The 16,677-nt window shown below is 28.3% G+C and overlaps 1 protein-coding gene across 1 annotated transcript; it reads left to right on the top strand.

The window, feature by feature from the left end:
- The first annotated feature begins 12,515 nt into the window (after positions 1–12,515).
- LOC112282278 (class V chitinase CHIT5) lies at positions 12,516–14,501 on the top strand. Its single transcript, XM_024519706.3, has 3 exons — positions 12,516–13,321; positions 13,435–14,013; positions 14,172–14,501. Exons 1-3 carry the CDS (start codon positions 12,793–12,795, stop codon positions 14,228–14,230), a joined length of 1,167 nt encoding a protein of 388 aa, XP_024375474.1. The 5' UTR covers positions 12,516–12,792; the 3' UTR covers positions 14,231–14,501.
- The last annotated feature ends 2,176 nt before the right edge of the window (positions 14,502–16,677 follow it).

Below are 16,677 nucleotides of genomic sequence, written 5' to 3'. Positions count from 1 at the left end.
TACTCAATGTTCTTACAAAACATCCATTCATATCAAATTAAACTTTAAAACCTTTCATTATAAGTTTACTTATCGAAAGTAGGTTTTGTTTCATCTTAGGCATATGAAGGACGTTTTTGAGTTTGATCCTATTGGTTTGTCCATTCACAACCACCTCTACCATAATAGAGCCAATTCCAATAGCTTCACATGTACCACTATCCACCAACACCACGTTTGATACTAGAATAGCCTCATAAGTGTCAAATAAACACTTATAAGGTGTCATATACTTGGAACAACTTGAATCCACAATCCATCTTGACATGGCAGCCATAGAGGTTCCATTTTTTGCCATGAATGCATAATCTTATCTTTCAAACTCATCTTGCAAACTATTTATATTCTCCTTCTCCATCTTTTTGCTTTTGTAGCAATTTCGAGCAAAATGGCTTTGTTTGCTACAAATGAAGCAAGATTTGACATTTCTTCATTGATTTGGATTGTTGCCCTTGCCTTGATATGAGTAGAGTACTGAATCTTCACTTTGGGGCTCATTTTCTTTCTTCTTAGTTATTTCATAGATAAGTCTCACTGTCACATAGTCTATTGTGAGTTCTTTTAGTTTGATGGATTCCAATACCACAATAAGTTAGTTGTAGGATTTGAGAAGGCTCATTAGCAAGGTCATGACAATATCACTTTCTTCTAAAATCTTGTCAATAATTGCTAGTTGGTTTGCAAGAGCCTTTACCTTATTGACATGAACCATGAGGTCTTAACCTTCTTCCATCTTGCAAGTAAAGAACTTCCTCCTTGTATAGATGATGTTGGATAAGTTTTTACTCTCATAGATGTTGCAAAGAATCTTCCATGCTTCCACTAGTCTTTTGCAAGAGATAATGTGGGAGAACTTGGCTTTATCGATATTGATTGTAATCATTCCAAAAGCCTTCTTTTTAAGACATTTGAACTTCTTCTTCTCTTTCATATCAACATCTTTGCTTGGAGCCTCTTCACTTTCATCTACAATATCCGAAAGATCCAAAGATGCCAACAAAAGCTCCATTTTTATCTTCCAATGGTAGAAATTGTCACATCTAAACTTCTCAATAATTCTCAATCCTTCACCTTTACTTGAAGCCATGTCCAAGGAATAGTTGTATCTAAAAAGATTGTAAGAAGAAGTCCTGATGCTTTCAAAATCAGCAAGAAGGTTTTGCTGCCTTAGAATCACAAAATCCTTCTTTGTAAACAAATTAGTATTTTTATTCTCAAAAATACTCTCAACTTCACTTCTAAGACTTCTTACAAGTCTGATGACTTATTTAAGTGTTCCAAATCTGATTTTTTACTCTAATATCTCTTTTATGCTCACAAATCACTTCTATATACCACAAGAGGCCTTTTAAGCACAATCAGCAACTATAGGATATGAAATTATAAAGTTAGATTACCAAGGATCTATCTCAGCAATAACACAATGCAAACTTTGCCTTTAGGTGAAAAAACAAAAAACCAACACCAAAATTCTCTTAACCACAAGTAAGAGTAAACCAAGATCTAGATTTAGATCTGAATCTGAAAGTTAGGTACTTCTAAAGCCTAACAACAATAACAACAACTTGATCTACTCATCACTTACAAAATCACTTCAAAGAACTTCAAAAAACACTCAAGTAAATTTTAGTGGGTCCATAACCTATTGAAGAAAAGAAGTTTAAAAGCTACAAATACTTAGCATTAACAAGGATTATAGTTTAAGAGAAATGTGGAGTAAGATGTCTCTTACTTCCAACACCTTTTACTTATAGGTGGAATTTACATCCCAAGTATATAGACTTCATCCAAAGTCACCTTCATCCTTTCATTCTAGATCTAGATCTAGATTCATCTTAATCTAGCTGCCACCTTAAAATCCTAGCTACCGCCATAATAACTTCTTTTAATCCTTTGATGTCTTTTAACTATTAGCAACTTATTATGCTTAATCTTTATATTGTGGAAACTAAGTAAGAACTTGCTGATCTTTAACACCTTTGAGGTATTATTAATGAAACTAAAGAGTCTCTAATTGATGATGCTAATGTCAAGATAAAAAAAATTACAAAAATTGTGAAAAAAAGGCTTTTAGATTAATTGTAATCAATCTTAATGTTGCCATTTTTTTACACATAATTGCTTGCAATGAACTATCTAAAGCATGGAAGACTCTTTACAATATTTATGAAAATAGAAGCCTTGCTTATATTCTATGGACAAAGAAGAAGTCCTAAACAATAAAGATGGAAGAATAAACTCATCTCATGGCTTATGTCAACTAAATAAAAGCACTTACAAATCAACTAACAATTTTTAACAAGCTTATTAAAAATTATAACATTGTGATGACATTACTTTTGAATATTTTGGAATTCTATAACTACCTTCTTGTGACATTGGAGTCTATCAAGATCAAAGAGCTCATAATAAATTATGTCATATTAAGTCTTGTCTATAAAATGATCAAGACAAAAGCAAATAAACTTTGAATTGATGATTTTGCTCTATTTTTAAGATAAGGCAAAGTTAATTATTTTAATCAATGTTATAATTTAAGAAGGAATATAAAAAACTACTATATAAATAAAAAAATCAAGTCACTTTGTAAAAAATTACTACAAAGCTAAGAAATGAAATAGGAAGAATGCAAACAATGCTTGTGATAATTTTGGTTGATATGACTATGCTTTCATGGCAAGTAAAGGCGCATCTATGGCTACTATATCCAAATAGATTATAGATTTAGGTGCTACTAAGCACATGACACTTTATAAATATTTATTTGATACTAAGTAAGTAATTTAAACAACAAAAGTTTGGTTGAAAGACAATGGCATAGTACAAGCCATTGGAATTGGCTTCATTGAATTAAAGATTTTTGTAAGGGACCAAAACAAGAATACCAAATTAAAAGAAGTCTTACATGTGCCAAAGATGAAAAAAAAACCTTCTTTTGATGTACAAACTTATTTCATATGGTTGTAAGATTCAATTTGACATAAATAGATGTTTTATGAAGACATTAAGTGGATAAGATGTTCAAAAGGCCTTAGAAATGACAACTTCTATTTCATTAATTGTAAAAAAAACTAATGGAATTGAAGTAACAATATTTACTAAGTTTCTCCAAGATCAAAGTAAGTATGGAATTTGGCATCAATGACTGGGTCATTTAATTACCAAAATTATAAAAGAGCTCCAATCTATAGTAAGTAGCTTGGATCTTAGTGAATTCAGCCACAATATCATGCCACTTGCTTGTAAAGGTTCTATCCAAGGAAAACAATAAAAAGATTTTATTTCCAAATAGAGTTGTATTATGCACTAAAATATTATTTGAGATTATATACTATAATATTTATAGACCAATGAAGATACTATCAATAGAAAGAATAAGGTACTTTGTTACATTTATTGATGATTTTTTAAGAAAAGTATAGATTTACATCCTTATTGCTAAGAATGAGTATTTTTTAAGATTTAAAAAATTTAAGGCACTTATAGAGAAGCAATGTAAGTGCAAGATTAAAGTATTGTGCATGTACAATAGACATAAGTATATATCAAAGAATTTTGATGAATTTTTGAAGATTCAAGGTATTAAAAGAAAAACTTCTATTCATTATATTTCATAATAAAATATAATTGCTTAAAGAAAAAATTACATCATCGTAGAAATAACAAAGAATATATTTCATATAAAAAATCTTAAATATGAATATTAGAAAGAAGCTATAGTAAATATATTTTATAAAAAGAATAGGTACCTTATAAGTATACTCATATAAATGACTTCATAAGAAGCTTAGAGTAGATAAAAACCTTATGTTTTACATACGAGGATTTTTTGATGCATTACTTATATAAAGATATCAAATTTTATGAACTCTAAACTTGATGCACAAGGTACAAAATGCATTGTCGTATTACATGTTGTCTTACTTGGAAATGCACCTAGCACCTAGTTGTGGAAGGTGAGGTTGTGTTTCACAAGTATCCAAGAAATCCTGATAGATTTCACCCATACAAGAAGAATATAATCTGAATTTCAATTCAAAAGTGCTAAAAATAATATTTTTAGTAGCTTTAATGATACATAAATTTCAATTACCTTCTTACTTTCATATTTAAGCAATTTAGATTTTCTTGTAAACTCCAATTTTAATTAGTGAGCTTTAACAAGCTGTAACATCCAATCCGACCATCTACATGATGTAAAATTATCCACGTAATTTTCAAAGTAAGTCTTTTATATGCTCAAGAATTTTTAGCCCAATCCAATATACAAATTGTGAGAAAACCTCAAAAAATTATACAAATGTCACTCAGCTGCCAACTTGAAAAGTAAAGCAGAAATCCCAATAGTGATTTCTTCTTTATCAATTATTAACTTTGATTCAAAATTGGTGTAAACCTTGATCATCAAGTCCTTCAACACCATGCCAAATTTCGCCTTGATCCGATTGATAGATCTCTAGATATCACAAAAATCCTACCCAACCTTAGACTGCCAACTTCCAAAATCTTCTTGTGCTAAAAACTAGATATCTCTAAACCACGCCAATAGATTATTACAAAATTTTCTATACACTTAGCACACCCAATAATCCAAATAGTTTCAAATTTTTAACTATAGATGTTTCACTAATTGTACAAACTAGCCAAAATTGCTAGCCCTAATTACATTATATAAATCCCAAATCATGAATACAAACTTTGATTTTGAATAACAATTTCTAAGTCGTCAAAACCCTTTGAAAACAATCCTTATGCCTCTAGAAAGAACTTCAATCTAGCTCTCAAATTCTATCCTCTGATCTTCGAATAAATCCCTATTTTCACCTAGGCCGTCATTTTAGTGGCCAGAGGTCTCATTTTGACCCTATCTTACAAATGGTCGACCCTCAGGTATCAATTTAATCTTTCCTAAGGATTTTTTAGCCCAATCCTATTCTCAACTTAAGCCTAGTATCAACTATACTAATTATTTATCTTTTCTAATATGATTTTATCAATTTATAGTCTTTCTAAGGTAGTAGAAGAGTCTCTACAACCTAGAAGGTAAAATTACTAACTAACCTTCAACCTATTAACTATTAAGATAAAAAATAATCTAAGAGGCTTTTATAAAAGCCATGTTTAGATACCTCAAATTATAATTGAACTAAGATAATTAGATATTAATTAGAAATTCAATTTTGATTAGAATTTCTTTATATGGTCATATTATATTATGACAAGGTATTTATTAGATATTTTGAAAATACTAAGATATGTAAGCTAATGTGTTTAAAAACCAAAAAGATCATCAAAAGTCATGATGTTGAGTTATTGGAGCATAAGAATACTTGTAAGTACTCGAAGATGTATCCAAGTGAAAGTAATAGTATGTTTATAGATATATCTTCAATTTTAGCAAAAAAAAAGAAAAAAAGATGATAACAATGAAGATGGTTGAAATACAAATTAAGATAAAGAATCAAAGAACATAGACCAAAATATTTCTACAATTCTTAGAACCAACAATAAAGACAATCAAAATATTGAAAATGATGATAATGAGAAGTATCAACCAATGAATGTGAAGAGATAAGTTTTAAGACAAAAGAATCTTGCAAGTGACCATAGAATGCATGAAGATAAATCTTCATTAAGTAAAAGAGATATTCTATATGAGAAAAAAAAAATAACTTAGTAAATAATGGAAGAATTATATTTTTTCTCAAGTAAATAAAGAATATATTAATATTATATTCTTTGCTGATCTATTGAGTTTGTATAATACAATGAAGTCCACAAGTGCTATGAAGTAAGAGAAGGCTATAAAAAAAAATTATAAATCACTCATGGATAATAGAATATGGAAATTGATGTCATTTCTACCAAATTGATCTTTAATTGGTTATAAGTGGGTGTTTAGAAACAAAAAAGATACTATGGACGATATTATGAGATGTAAGACTAAATTAGTTATTAAAGACTACTCACAAGTTATTTGTCTTGATTTCAATGAAATATTTTCTTTTATGGCCAAATTCACGACTATTAGAATTATTGTGGCAAATGGATGAGTAATAGATTTGAATATGCATCAAATGGATAAAAAAAAGGCTTTTGGAATGAAAATTTGGAAAAAAAAATCTATATGAATCAATCTCAAGGACTTATTAAAAAGAGCAAACAATATCTTATTTATAAGTTAAAAAAATCCTTGTATGAGCTCAAAAAATCACCAAGGGCATGGTACCAATATATTGACACATTCTTTTGAATAAAAGATTTGTAAGGAGTGAAGCTAATTACTTCATATAAGTAATGCAACTAAATAATTTTTTATTAATTGCCATCTTTTATATTGATGATTTAATCAACTTAACTAATACCTTGAAGATGATGTATTTATTGTAGATAAAATTATAAAAAGAATATAAAATGGATAATTTGATAGACCTTCACTATTGTTTAAGAGTAGAATTTATGAAAATTCATGCTAATAAGACCATTACAATGAGAAAAAGTAATTATATTAAAGATATATTCAAACAATGCAATATTGAAGAGTGTAATCTATTGAAACACATTTGGAGACAAATTTGAAGTTGATAAAATTCACAAATGAAAAGTTTGCTGAAGTTAAAGGATAAATGTAAGATTTTCTATACAAGAAAATAGTAGGCTCACTTATGTATGTAATGGTTGGTACAAAAATAGATCTTAAATATGCAATGAGTGTTGTGAGCCAACATATGTCAAAGACTAGACCAATCTATTGGAAAACCATCAAAAGAATCATGAAGTAATTAAAAGACACTTTGGAGTTAAAATTGTACTTTGGAGGTGATAGTATAATTGTGCATTATTATTCTAATGCAAATTGGAGTAAATATGCAAATAATAGAAGGTCAATAATAGGATATATATTTTTTATTGGAATGGGAGCTATTCCATAGGATTGCAAGACACAACTAATAATTACAAAATCAATGATAAACGTGGAATATATAGTAGCAAGCCATAGTACAATGGAATCAATATAGCTAAGATAAGTTTTAGAAGATATTGGAATATTGCAAATAGAAGCAAATTCAATGGAATGTGACAATTAAGAATGTTTTATATTTACAAAGAATCCAAAGCATCATTCAAAAATCAAACATATTGATATTTAAAATCAATTTATAAGAAAGAAGATTGAAATAGGAGTAATTGATTTGAAGTATTGTGCAACAAAAGATATACTTACTAATTTATTGATAAAAATATTAATAAAGAATAGACATCATATATTGATAAAGGCATTAGAATCTAATAGCAAAGTAGAAGTATAAAGAATAAAGAATATACTAAAGATATATCTTTATAGTTGATAAGATACCAAAGGATATACTTGGTATATCCTTAAATGGATATAAAAGTCAAATAATAGAAGTTTTTCTTAAAGACAATAACCACCACCTCAAAATAATAAGTATTAGAAGTAAGAGTCATTTTATTTTGTATTCTCTTTGTATACAATCTTATTGATATTATGTGTTGTAACTTCAAAGTTATATTTCTTCAATAGAAAAAATGGCCAATAATTTGGCTATATATTGTACATATTGACTACTTAGGATACAAGTTGGTTATCTAGTACATATGAAAAAAGCTAACTTTGTAAATTAGACACATGTTAGATGGCCTATATAACATTGCAACATAGTTCCTTAATTAAATAGTATATATAGAGATAAGAGTGAAGCCTTCTTCACTCTTGTCAATAACTTTCTTGTATTCTTATCTTAAATCAAGAATATATAGTCTATATATATTTAACAATAGTCATTTTAGTTTCTATCTTATATATATCTTTGATTTGCCTATTTTTTATTTTTTAATATAATAAGAGTATATCACTTCTTTAAATTTTTTTTATAACTCATATTATTGATACTACTATGTTTCTTCTCCCATATGATTAGCTTTTTAAAATGAGAATTTATTAAATCTCCAAAAAAACCTTTTAACACTAATTTTTTAGAAAAAAAAATAAAGAAGGGCCTTTTAAAATAGAGCTTTCAAATTATAAAATAAATATATCACTCTTTACTAAATTAGACGTTTTTTCTTTGTTTCAACTTCAAAATATAAGATTTTTATGTCTATAAAATTGAAAAAAAAATTCTTAGTTTTACTTTTTATTAAAATATTAAAAAAAATATTATGAAGTAATTTTAGTTAGTTAAAAAAATTAAAGAAAAACTTATTGGTATTTTTAAAAAATAATTTTTTAATAAGAAATTAATTTTTTTATAAAAATAATTTATATACTCATAGGATAAGATAAATAAAGGTGTTCAAATCATAGTTAAGTTTGAAATATTTTACATAAGTAAAGATAATTTTTTAAAAGAAAATATACAAATATATTGTATTTGTAGTGATATCATATTTTTATATTACTTCTTAAGTATATTTCATAAAAAATCTCTAAAATATCTTTCAAATAAAATCAATTTATTTTACAAATGTTGTAAAATTAAAAAATTATCTATTTAAAAGAAAAAAATAATATACATGGACGAATAAAAATTAAGGTAGAAATTTTTATATAGAAATTTTAAAAATTCATTAGATTCTAAAGATATTATTTCAAGATTAAAGAAATATAATCATCTAGATTTATAATACAAGCAAAGAGAATACATAAAAGAATTAAATTTATTCTATAAAAAAATCAATAAGATAATAGATGTGAATCAAATCTAAGAGATGCTTATTTTTAAAAAATCTAACTAATTTTGGCACTAAAAAGGTTCTAGACTAAAAATCAAATTTAAATAAAAAGCTCAAAGAAACTAATATATAATAGTATTTTTTAAGGCAAGAAAATATCTAAGACTAGATTAAAAAATAAAAGTGCAATAAGATTAAAAACATAAGGTATTAATTAAAATTATTAATATTTTTTAAGAATTTTATTTAAGCTTATATATGGAACAAAATATACCTAAAGATTCAAAAATAGTTTCTAACAATATATTAGTTAATATCTCTAGCAAGATTATACAAAAGAAATAAATATCTTCTTCATTAAGCCTTTGTCTAAATATAAAATATTTAATTCTATCAAAAAAATAGATTTATAAAATATAAAAAAATTATAGCTCTAATAGTATTAATATAGGTTAGTTTAAAAAAAATTAGAATAACACTAAAAACAAGACTATCTAAGTATGGATAGCCATCCTATTTAAAAGATTTAATTTAATACTATCCTTAAAGAATCTTTTAGGATAGTATTAAATTAAATAAATAATTTATAAAATATTAGGAATAAAATATTCTTAAAAAATAAATATTTTTTAAATCTTTTTAAAAATTTATACGAAAAATATACAAATATTTTACAAAAAGTACTACAAACAATCTAAATAAAGTTTATCCATCTAAAAAGGACTATGTTTTTTATTAAAATTTATTTTAAAAATATCTTATAAATTTTAAAAAATAAACTATAAATATAATATCACAACAACATTCATTATTTTTAAAATTATACATTTCAAAAACATATGACAAGGATTTATAGAATTATTTCTTCTTCTTTATTTTTTAATAATAAATAGGTTTATATAATATATTTATAAATTTCTTAATAATATTATTTAATGGTAAAAAAGAATTATAAATATAAAATTTTAATTCAAAATATAATTTTTTAATTATTTAAGATACAAGATATGGTTGTTTTTTAGGTTTATTCTTATTTATCATAGTAGATAAAAAATCAAATACAAATATATTTACATTTTTTGAAGATGATTGCATTTAAATAATAAGTTTTTTTAAAAGTAAGGTTGAATAAAAAATTAGTGAACACATTAATAACTACATCTTAGATATCTGTTTTTTATTATTATTAATATGGTAGTAATATTAAATCAACTTGTTATTGAGATTAATCTTGATACTAATTAAACCTAATTGATGGTTTATTGATAATGCTAGTGCCAACCAAAAAAACATTAAGTTAAGTAATTTGGTTGGAATTTAATTTATATAATAATAATAATAATAATAATAATAATAATAATAATAATAATAAAACTTAAGATATTTTTTTGAATCTTCTCTTTAAATAATAAAAAAAATAATTGGATTAGTTGCAAACTTGATTTTTAGTTTAATATACTAAATATAACTAAAAAATTAATATAGAAAATATTATCATTTTATCCTTAATTTATATTTTTTACCTTAATATGAGTAAGATTTCTAAAAACCATATGTTGAAATAAATTAATGGTATAGAGTTTCTTATTGAACAATATACATTCTTTAATTTTCTTTTAATTTTCTTAAAACACTTGTTAAAAGTACAAAAATGAAAAGAAGTTAAGACTATTATATTTAAAAGAAAAAATGATAACTTTATTAACTAAATATGCATTAACAACCTGTAATTCAAGATATTTATATATGTAAAAAATTATACAATAATGTTTTAAAAAAGCAACACTATTTGTTTTCAATAAATGATGGCTTATTTTTATAAGGACTTAAACACAATATATGTAAATCTTTAGATCTAAAAATTGGAATATAAATGCAAGAATATGAACCAAATTGGTAATATTTTAAAGCCTAAACTATTTGAATTATAGTATAACATTTAAATCAACTTTTTAATCAAATATTAAAAAAATTAATAATTAAAATTAACATAATATTCTAATTTATGTCTTTAAAAATAAAAGACATATTTAATATACACACTTAAGAATTTCTTACTAAAGAACCATAAGATTTATATAATAAATATGTAAATTTATGTAGATTTATGTAATAAATATGTATATCTTTAAATTTATTAAAGAATAATATTTATTACATACCTTTTAATTAAAAATTATTTATTAAAATAATTTGAGAAATTTTTAATCTAAAATTAATAGAATTAAAATCACAATCTCAAACCTTATTTAAAACAAAAAGATGTGGTACATGGCTATTGAAACTTGTTCTACATGTTTTCTACTTTTAAGTTTTATTGGAAGCAACTTATAACCTAATACTTGAGCCATAAGCCTTGTGGTCTTCATGATGCTTCTAAAATACCTTCTTGAAAGCTAACGTATATGAAGACAAAATTAAAGCCATCTTTAATCTTATCAACACCTTTCTAGTATTTTAGTTATAATTCAAGGTTGTTTAATTTCTTTGTATTTGGTAAGGACTATTCTTATTCTTTTCTATCTAACATCTAATCCTTTTTTGCCTACTTTTTTCTTCTTAGTGATATATAAAAATATTATATATATATATATATATATATATATATAAATTTGTAACTTTGATATCTTGAAGTATATACAAAATTACTTGTTAACCTTGTGAACTTAAAGTTGCAAATAAAAAAAAAATATATATATATATATATTTACTTATATTACTAAATTAAGATATAACTCTTGCAATCAACTAATAATTTATTTAATCTAATTCAAAAGTAATAAAATAAAAAAAATTATATCTAATTATACATTCTTATAGAAAGATTTTTATTTTTTTCTTTGCTTAAAGAAATAAGTTATGTTGAGATGGCTCTTATGGTAACAATAAAATAAAATAAAATACATTTTAAAAATAATTATAAATTTCTAGCTTTTCTATTATTGTAAGATGTGATTTTTACAAATCCCAAGAACAATCATGGATAGATTTTAGAAATGCCATTAACAAAGTATATATAGAAATAGTCACAACACTAAGTAAGTTGGATAGCAGGTCTAAAAATAAATAATAAAAATCGTTCTCTTGGAAACAAGCTATTTTTACCAAACAACTTCTACCAAAATTAAAATTCTTAAAAATATTATTTAGACTCTATTATGTAGCATTTGCTTGTGGACTATCTAGATTCAAAAGAATATTTAAAGGAGATATTTGAAGTGTTAATCACATTAGACAACAAATCTGGACAAAATTACATGATAACATCTGAGTAGTTTTGAAACAAATCATAACAAAAATTAGTAAAAGCCCAGATCAAACCCAAGCTATGCTCACTAAATGGGATGGATCCTGGATCATTAACTGTCGAAAACGTTGTGAAAATTCAAAACATTTGATGAACAGAAAATGTCAGAAGACATGGTTTGCAGGGGAGGGAAGCGTGTGAAGATGTCGAGGAATGCTTAAGCTGGAGCTTGGGAGGTGCCTCTTAATGAAGCTGGTCCTTGCTTGCTTATTTGCTTGCATCACGTGACACACGAACAATAGGTCTGACAACGAACAATGCAGCGAATTCCATTTCCCTCTCATTTAATTTAAATCCAGCTTCCGATCGTGCAACTTTAGACGGACACAGCGCCGATGCTGAAGCGCAGACACCAGCATGACGCAACAGATTCCTTCGGGCTGCAAGAATCGCGTCCCGTTTGGGCTAAACGTGGCGATGTGCAGGGGCATAGGTGGTGGAACACTGCAAGCCCACTCTCATCCTTGCTTGTCCTGTGTTCCTCGTCGCCATTGTACACTGCATTTGCACCGCTGTAGCGGGAGGCTTGTCTGGTGGTTGACTTTGCTTTGCTAAAGATGTTTCAGAAGTCATTCTCCTCTCCTCTGCATAAATAGTGACGAACCTCCTTGTCAACCTCACTCTCCCTCGCCATCGTTGTCCCCGTCCCTAGTCCAGCATTCTGCCTGATCGTTGAGTCCAGGTGGTTGAGGTTGAGTCCTTTCAGATTGAGATCGCTTTCTGCGTCGTCTCCCCCCAGATCTTCTCCAATGCCTCCGACGTTGTTGTCTTCGTTTCTGGTGCTGATGACGGTACTTCTAGTCCACGGCCCTGAGCCTGTTACTAGCAAACCCCATTGCGGATCGAAGATTGTGAAATCAGGCTACTGGCCATATTGGGCAACCGATACGTCAAACCTCAATTTCGAGTTCCAAACGCATGTATTCTTTGCATTTGCACAGATTGACCCGGTAACGTATGAGGTCGTTCCGCCCCCGCCTTCTGATGGTGTTTCAATATTCCCAACGTTCACAAAGCTAGCTCGAAAATCCAACAAGTGCGTCAAGACCTTACTCTCCATCGGAGGGGGAGGTTCCATGTCACCATTTTCGGCTATGGCGAGCTCAGCTGCTAACCGCAAGGCATTCATTCAGAGCAGTATTCAGTTGGCTCTTAACAATAGCTTCGACGGTCTTGACCTGGACTGGGAGTTTCCAGATACTCAAGTGGACATGGACAACCTGGCCATTCTTCTGAAGGAGTGGCGGGCCGAGGCGCAGAAAAAGCTACTTCTCACAGGTCTGGAACAATTGTAGTATTTATAATCAGCATGTCCAATTTTCCTTGCAAACCTAGATGCAGCGAATTCGAACGATGGCATTTGCTTACTAGCACCCTCCCGATTTTTGCAGCTGCTGTGTACTTCCGAAACATTCTCTATTTCTGGCAACCAGCGGACCAACAACGCCGGTATCCGATCGCGTCAATCAACAAGAACCTGGACTGGATAAATGTGATGTGTTTCGATTACCGCGGCTCCTGGGAATCTAACACAGGTGAGCACACGGCTCTGTATGACCCCAATCTCCCAGTCGTCAGCACAGACGACGCTGTCACCGACTGGATCACAGCAGGTCTATATCCCCACAAATTGGTGATGGGTTTGGCCTTCTACGGAAAGCAATGGACGCTGCAGAGCTTGGCTAATACGGGAATTGGAGCGCCCACTCAGACAGACATTAGTTCGAAATACACCCCCGTGTGGAGCGAAATTGTTGTGTATCTACAAAATGACGGGTGGACGACTGTATTGGATGATGCAACGGTGTCAATGTACAGCTACAACACCCAGTCGCTTCAGTGGGTAGGGTATGATAATGAGGTTACCATCAAAAAGAAGGTGGAATACGCCATCAGAATCAAAAAGCTGAAGGGGGTGTTTGTTTGGAGTCTCAACCACGATGACTCCAATTGGTCTCTTGCTCGAGCAGGTACCTCTCAACCTCCGCTGTAGCGTATCATGCAAAAAGTGTGAGGTCTTTCAATGCTGCATCACCATTACTTGTTCCGACACTTCGTAGGTGTTTTGCTGGGCCTGGATTCTCCATTGCGATGTGCCAGGATAATTAAAATGTTTGTGTTTGTGCAGTGGCCTCTTGTCTAAATACAACTTTCAGTCCGTGGATGAGCTGCAGCAAGCCGCCATGACCCATTGATCCTGCTTTTAAAGCAATCAGGATTACTAGAATTCATCAGAAACTTCGCAATATCATAGTGCTCTCGCTTTGAGCATCATTGTTCCGTAGTGGGTGCACTTTAGGATTGCTTGACATCAAGAACGTTTACAGGTTGAAGGCATTGATCGGAGTCTCCAGCTTTGCCTCTTCATACTTTGAGTTGCGCAGCTTGATGCCATGATCTGGTATTTCTACTGGGAACGATTAAATGCACGTACTAAATCTATTAAGATTAATTCTCAGCGTCTACTCATTGCTTTTCTTCTTCTGCACCATGCACTCTCGTTGCACTGGAGCATGAATTGCTTCTTCTGTCTCACGAACCTTCACAGATGCCAGTGCAGTGCAAGATTATTCTTACCAAACTATGCTCACCATCCTTAGATAACACATTGCATGATATCATAGCAAACAAGGTGCTGTTGGGGCTTAGATAACACTCCAAGTGACATTTGTATTCGTTTCTCCAGGAGGACCATGCGAGGGCAATAGTTTCCGCATTGAGTTGTTTTGAAATTGTCACTCCACTTAATTCATCATGGTGCTTCTACTGTGCCTGTGTACGATTGTATGCTAAAAGTTAAAAATTTCTACTATGCGGAACAGTGGATGGATGCATAACTTGATTGTTTATATTAGTTGAGTGTTAGACATTGGATGGGATTGCAACCATACAATTGTTGTAAAGCAAGTGGAAGAAACATGTAGTCTTAAAATAGTAGGTATAACAAAATACTTTTTTACAAATTTATTGTGATATTTTTATAAAATCTTCGTTGTTTGGAAATACCACGTACTAATCTTCTTCTAAAAGCCTTGTCTTTAAAAACGATTCTATCTTTTTGTTCCTTTATTTAATAAAAATAAATTGAACTAAAAAGAGTACATATATGTTTTAATAATAGTTTGGTATTTGATTGATATGTCAACTATTGATTTTAATTTATACATATTATATTTTAGATAGGAATCAATGATATTTAAAATAATACATAATAGTAATATATGAGATATTTAAAATAATAATATTTATATGAGATATAAATACAAGATTCAAAAGAAGATAATCTATAACCTCTAAAATGCTATAATACTTATAAGAAGAAGGATAATTTTCTTTCTATTTAGAAAGACTAAGCTCCAATGTTATGTTATATCAATCTCAAAAAATTGTTATAGACACACAACTTAGGTAAGATAAGATTTCAAGAGTTTAAGAAAATGAAACAAAAGAGATTTACTTAACATTACAAATAAGCAACTATAACAAGGCACAAGAAGTAGACTAGAAGGCTCAAGTTGAGCCACTTAGATTGCATTGTCAAAACTAAAGATCCCCTCAAACTTAACTTTTATATATATTAGGTGCAAGAAAATACCTTGACAAGTTTTTTTGATTCTTAGAGATTAAAAAAACCTCCAAGAATCTTCAATGACCATCTAAGATCTTCTAGAATCTTCTAGAACCTTTTGAAAGTTTCTTAGAATCTATTAAGAACTTCTCAAAATCATTAAGAATCTTTTAAAATCTTATAAGTTTTAATAGAATCTTATTCTATTGTATGTCTATGACATTCCAACTTCATCTTAATATCTATCTACTATTGTTAGGAAGAAAATATTATAAATCATCTTATATAAAATAATAAAAAAATAATTATACATTTTATTAGAAGCATAAATTTTGATAATTATTATTTTTTCTACAATTATTTATCTATTATAATCTATAGATATATATTTTTAATTAAAAATACAATAAATGGCATTAAATTTTTATTAAAAAGAATTATTAGAATGCTCAAACTTCTTTTGTGTGTTCTACTTTCTACACAATTGCATCCTAGTGCAACATCTAATATACAATAATTTACTTCTCTTCAAAAATAATAATCAAGATTATTTCCATTATATCTACTAATCTTATATTCTTATAAAAGATTATATTTAATAGCCTATTATCCTTGTATAAAATATTTTATTAAAAAAATTATTACCTTATTTAATTTCTATTATTATTTATTTTTCTTCTTTTCTTAAATTTATTTTATTACAATTAAAGTATTTAATCTTGAGTTAGAACTTATTTCAACCTTTTTAATCTATTATTTGTCAAATATAGTAGTATCAAGGCTATTATAGTTTATGCCTTAAATTATAGATACTAATCTTCATATAATAAAATATTGTAATAATACCTACAAATCAAATATTATCTTAAGGTCAAGATTATTTGTCATAAGTAGCAAGGTGTCAAGGATATGAATCTTAAAGAAAGAAAATCCTCAATACACTCTCGTATTATTGAAAGGAACTAGAAAGTCACTCAAAGATGTTATGATATTGAACTAGAATGGCTATTGCCAAAAACAAGAAGACTAGAAAGTCTTGAAACAAGACTAAGGACTAAAAAGGCAT

Source organism: Physcomitrium patens, chromosome 5 (genome assembly GCF_059467195.1).
Source record: "Physcomitrium patens ecotype Gransden chromosome 5, ASM5946719v1, whole genome shotgun sequence".
NCBI lineage: Eukaryota > Viridiplantae > Streptophyta > Bryopsida > Funariales > Funariaceae > Physcomitrium > Physcomitrium patens.
This window is presented reverse-complemented; position numbering and strand designations above follow the sequence as displayed.

What these genes read in the sequence shown, in the direction of transcription:
- LOC112282278 (XM_024519706.3), top strand. Translation starts at nt 12,793, where the DNA reads ATGCCTCCGACGTTGTTGTCTTCGTTTCTGGTGCTGATGACGGTACTT. An exon ending in GAAAAAGCTACTTCTCACAG is followed by an intron (nt 13,322 to 13,434) that starts GTCTGGAACAAT and finishes CGATTTTTGCAG; the next exon opens with CTGCTGTGTACTTCCGAAAC. An exon ending in TTGGTCTCTTGCTCGAGCAG is followed by an intron (nt 14,014 to 14,171) that starts GTACCTCTCAAC and finishes GTGTTTGTGCAG; the next exon opens with TGGCCTCTTGTCTAAATACA.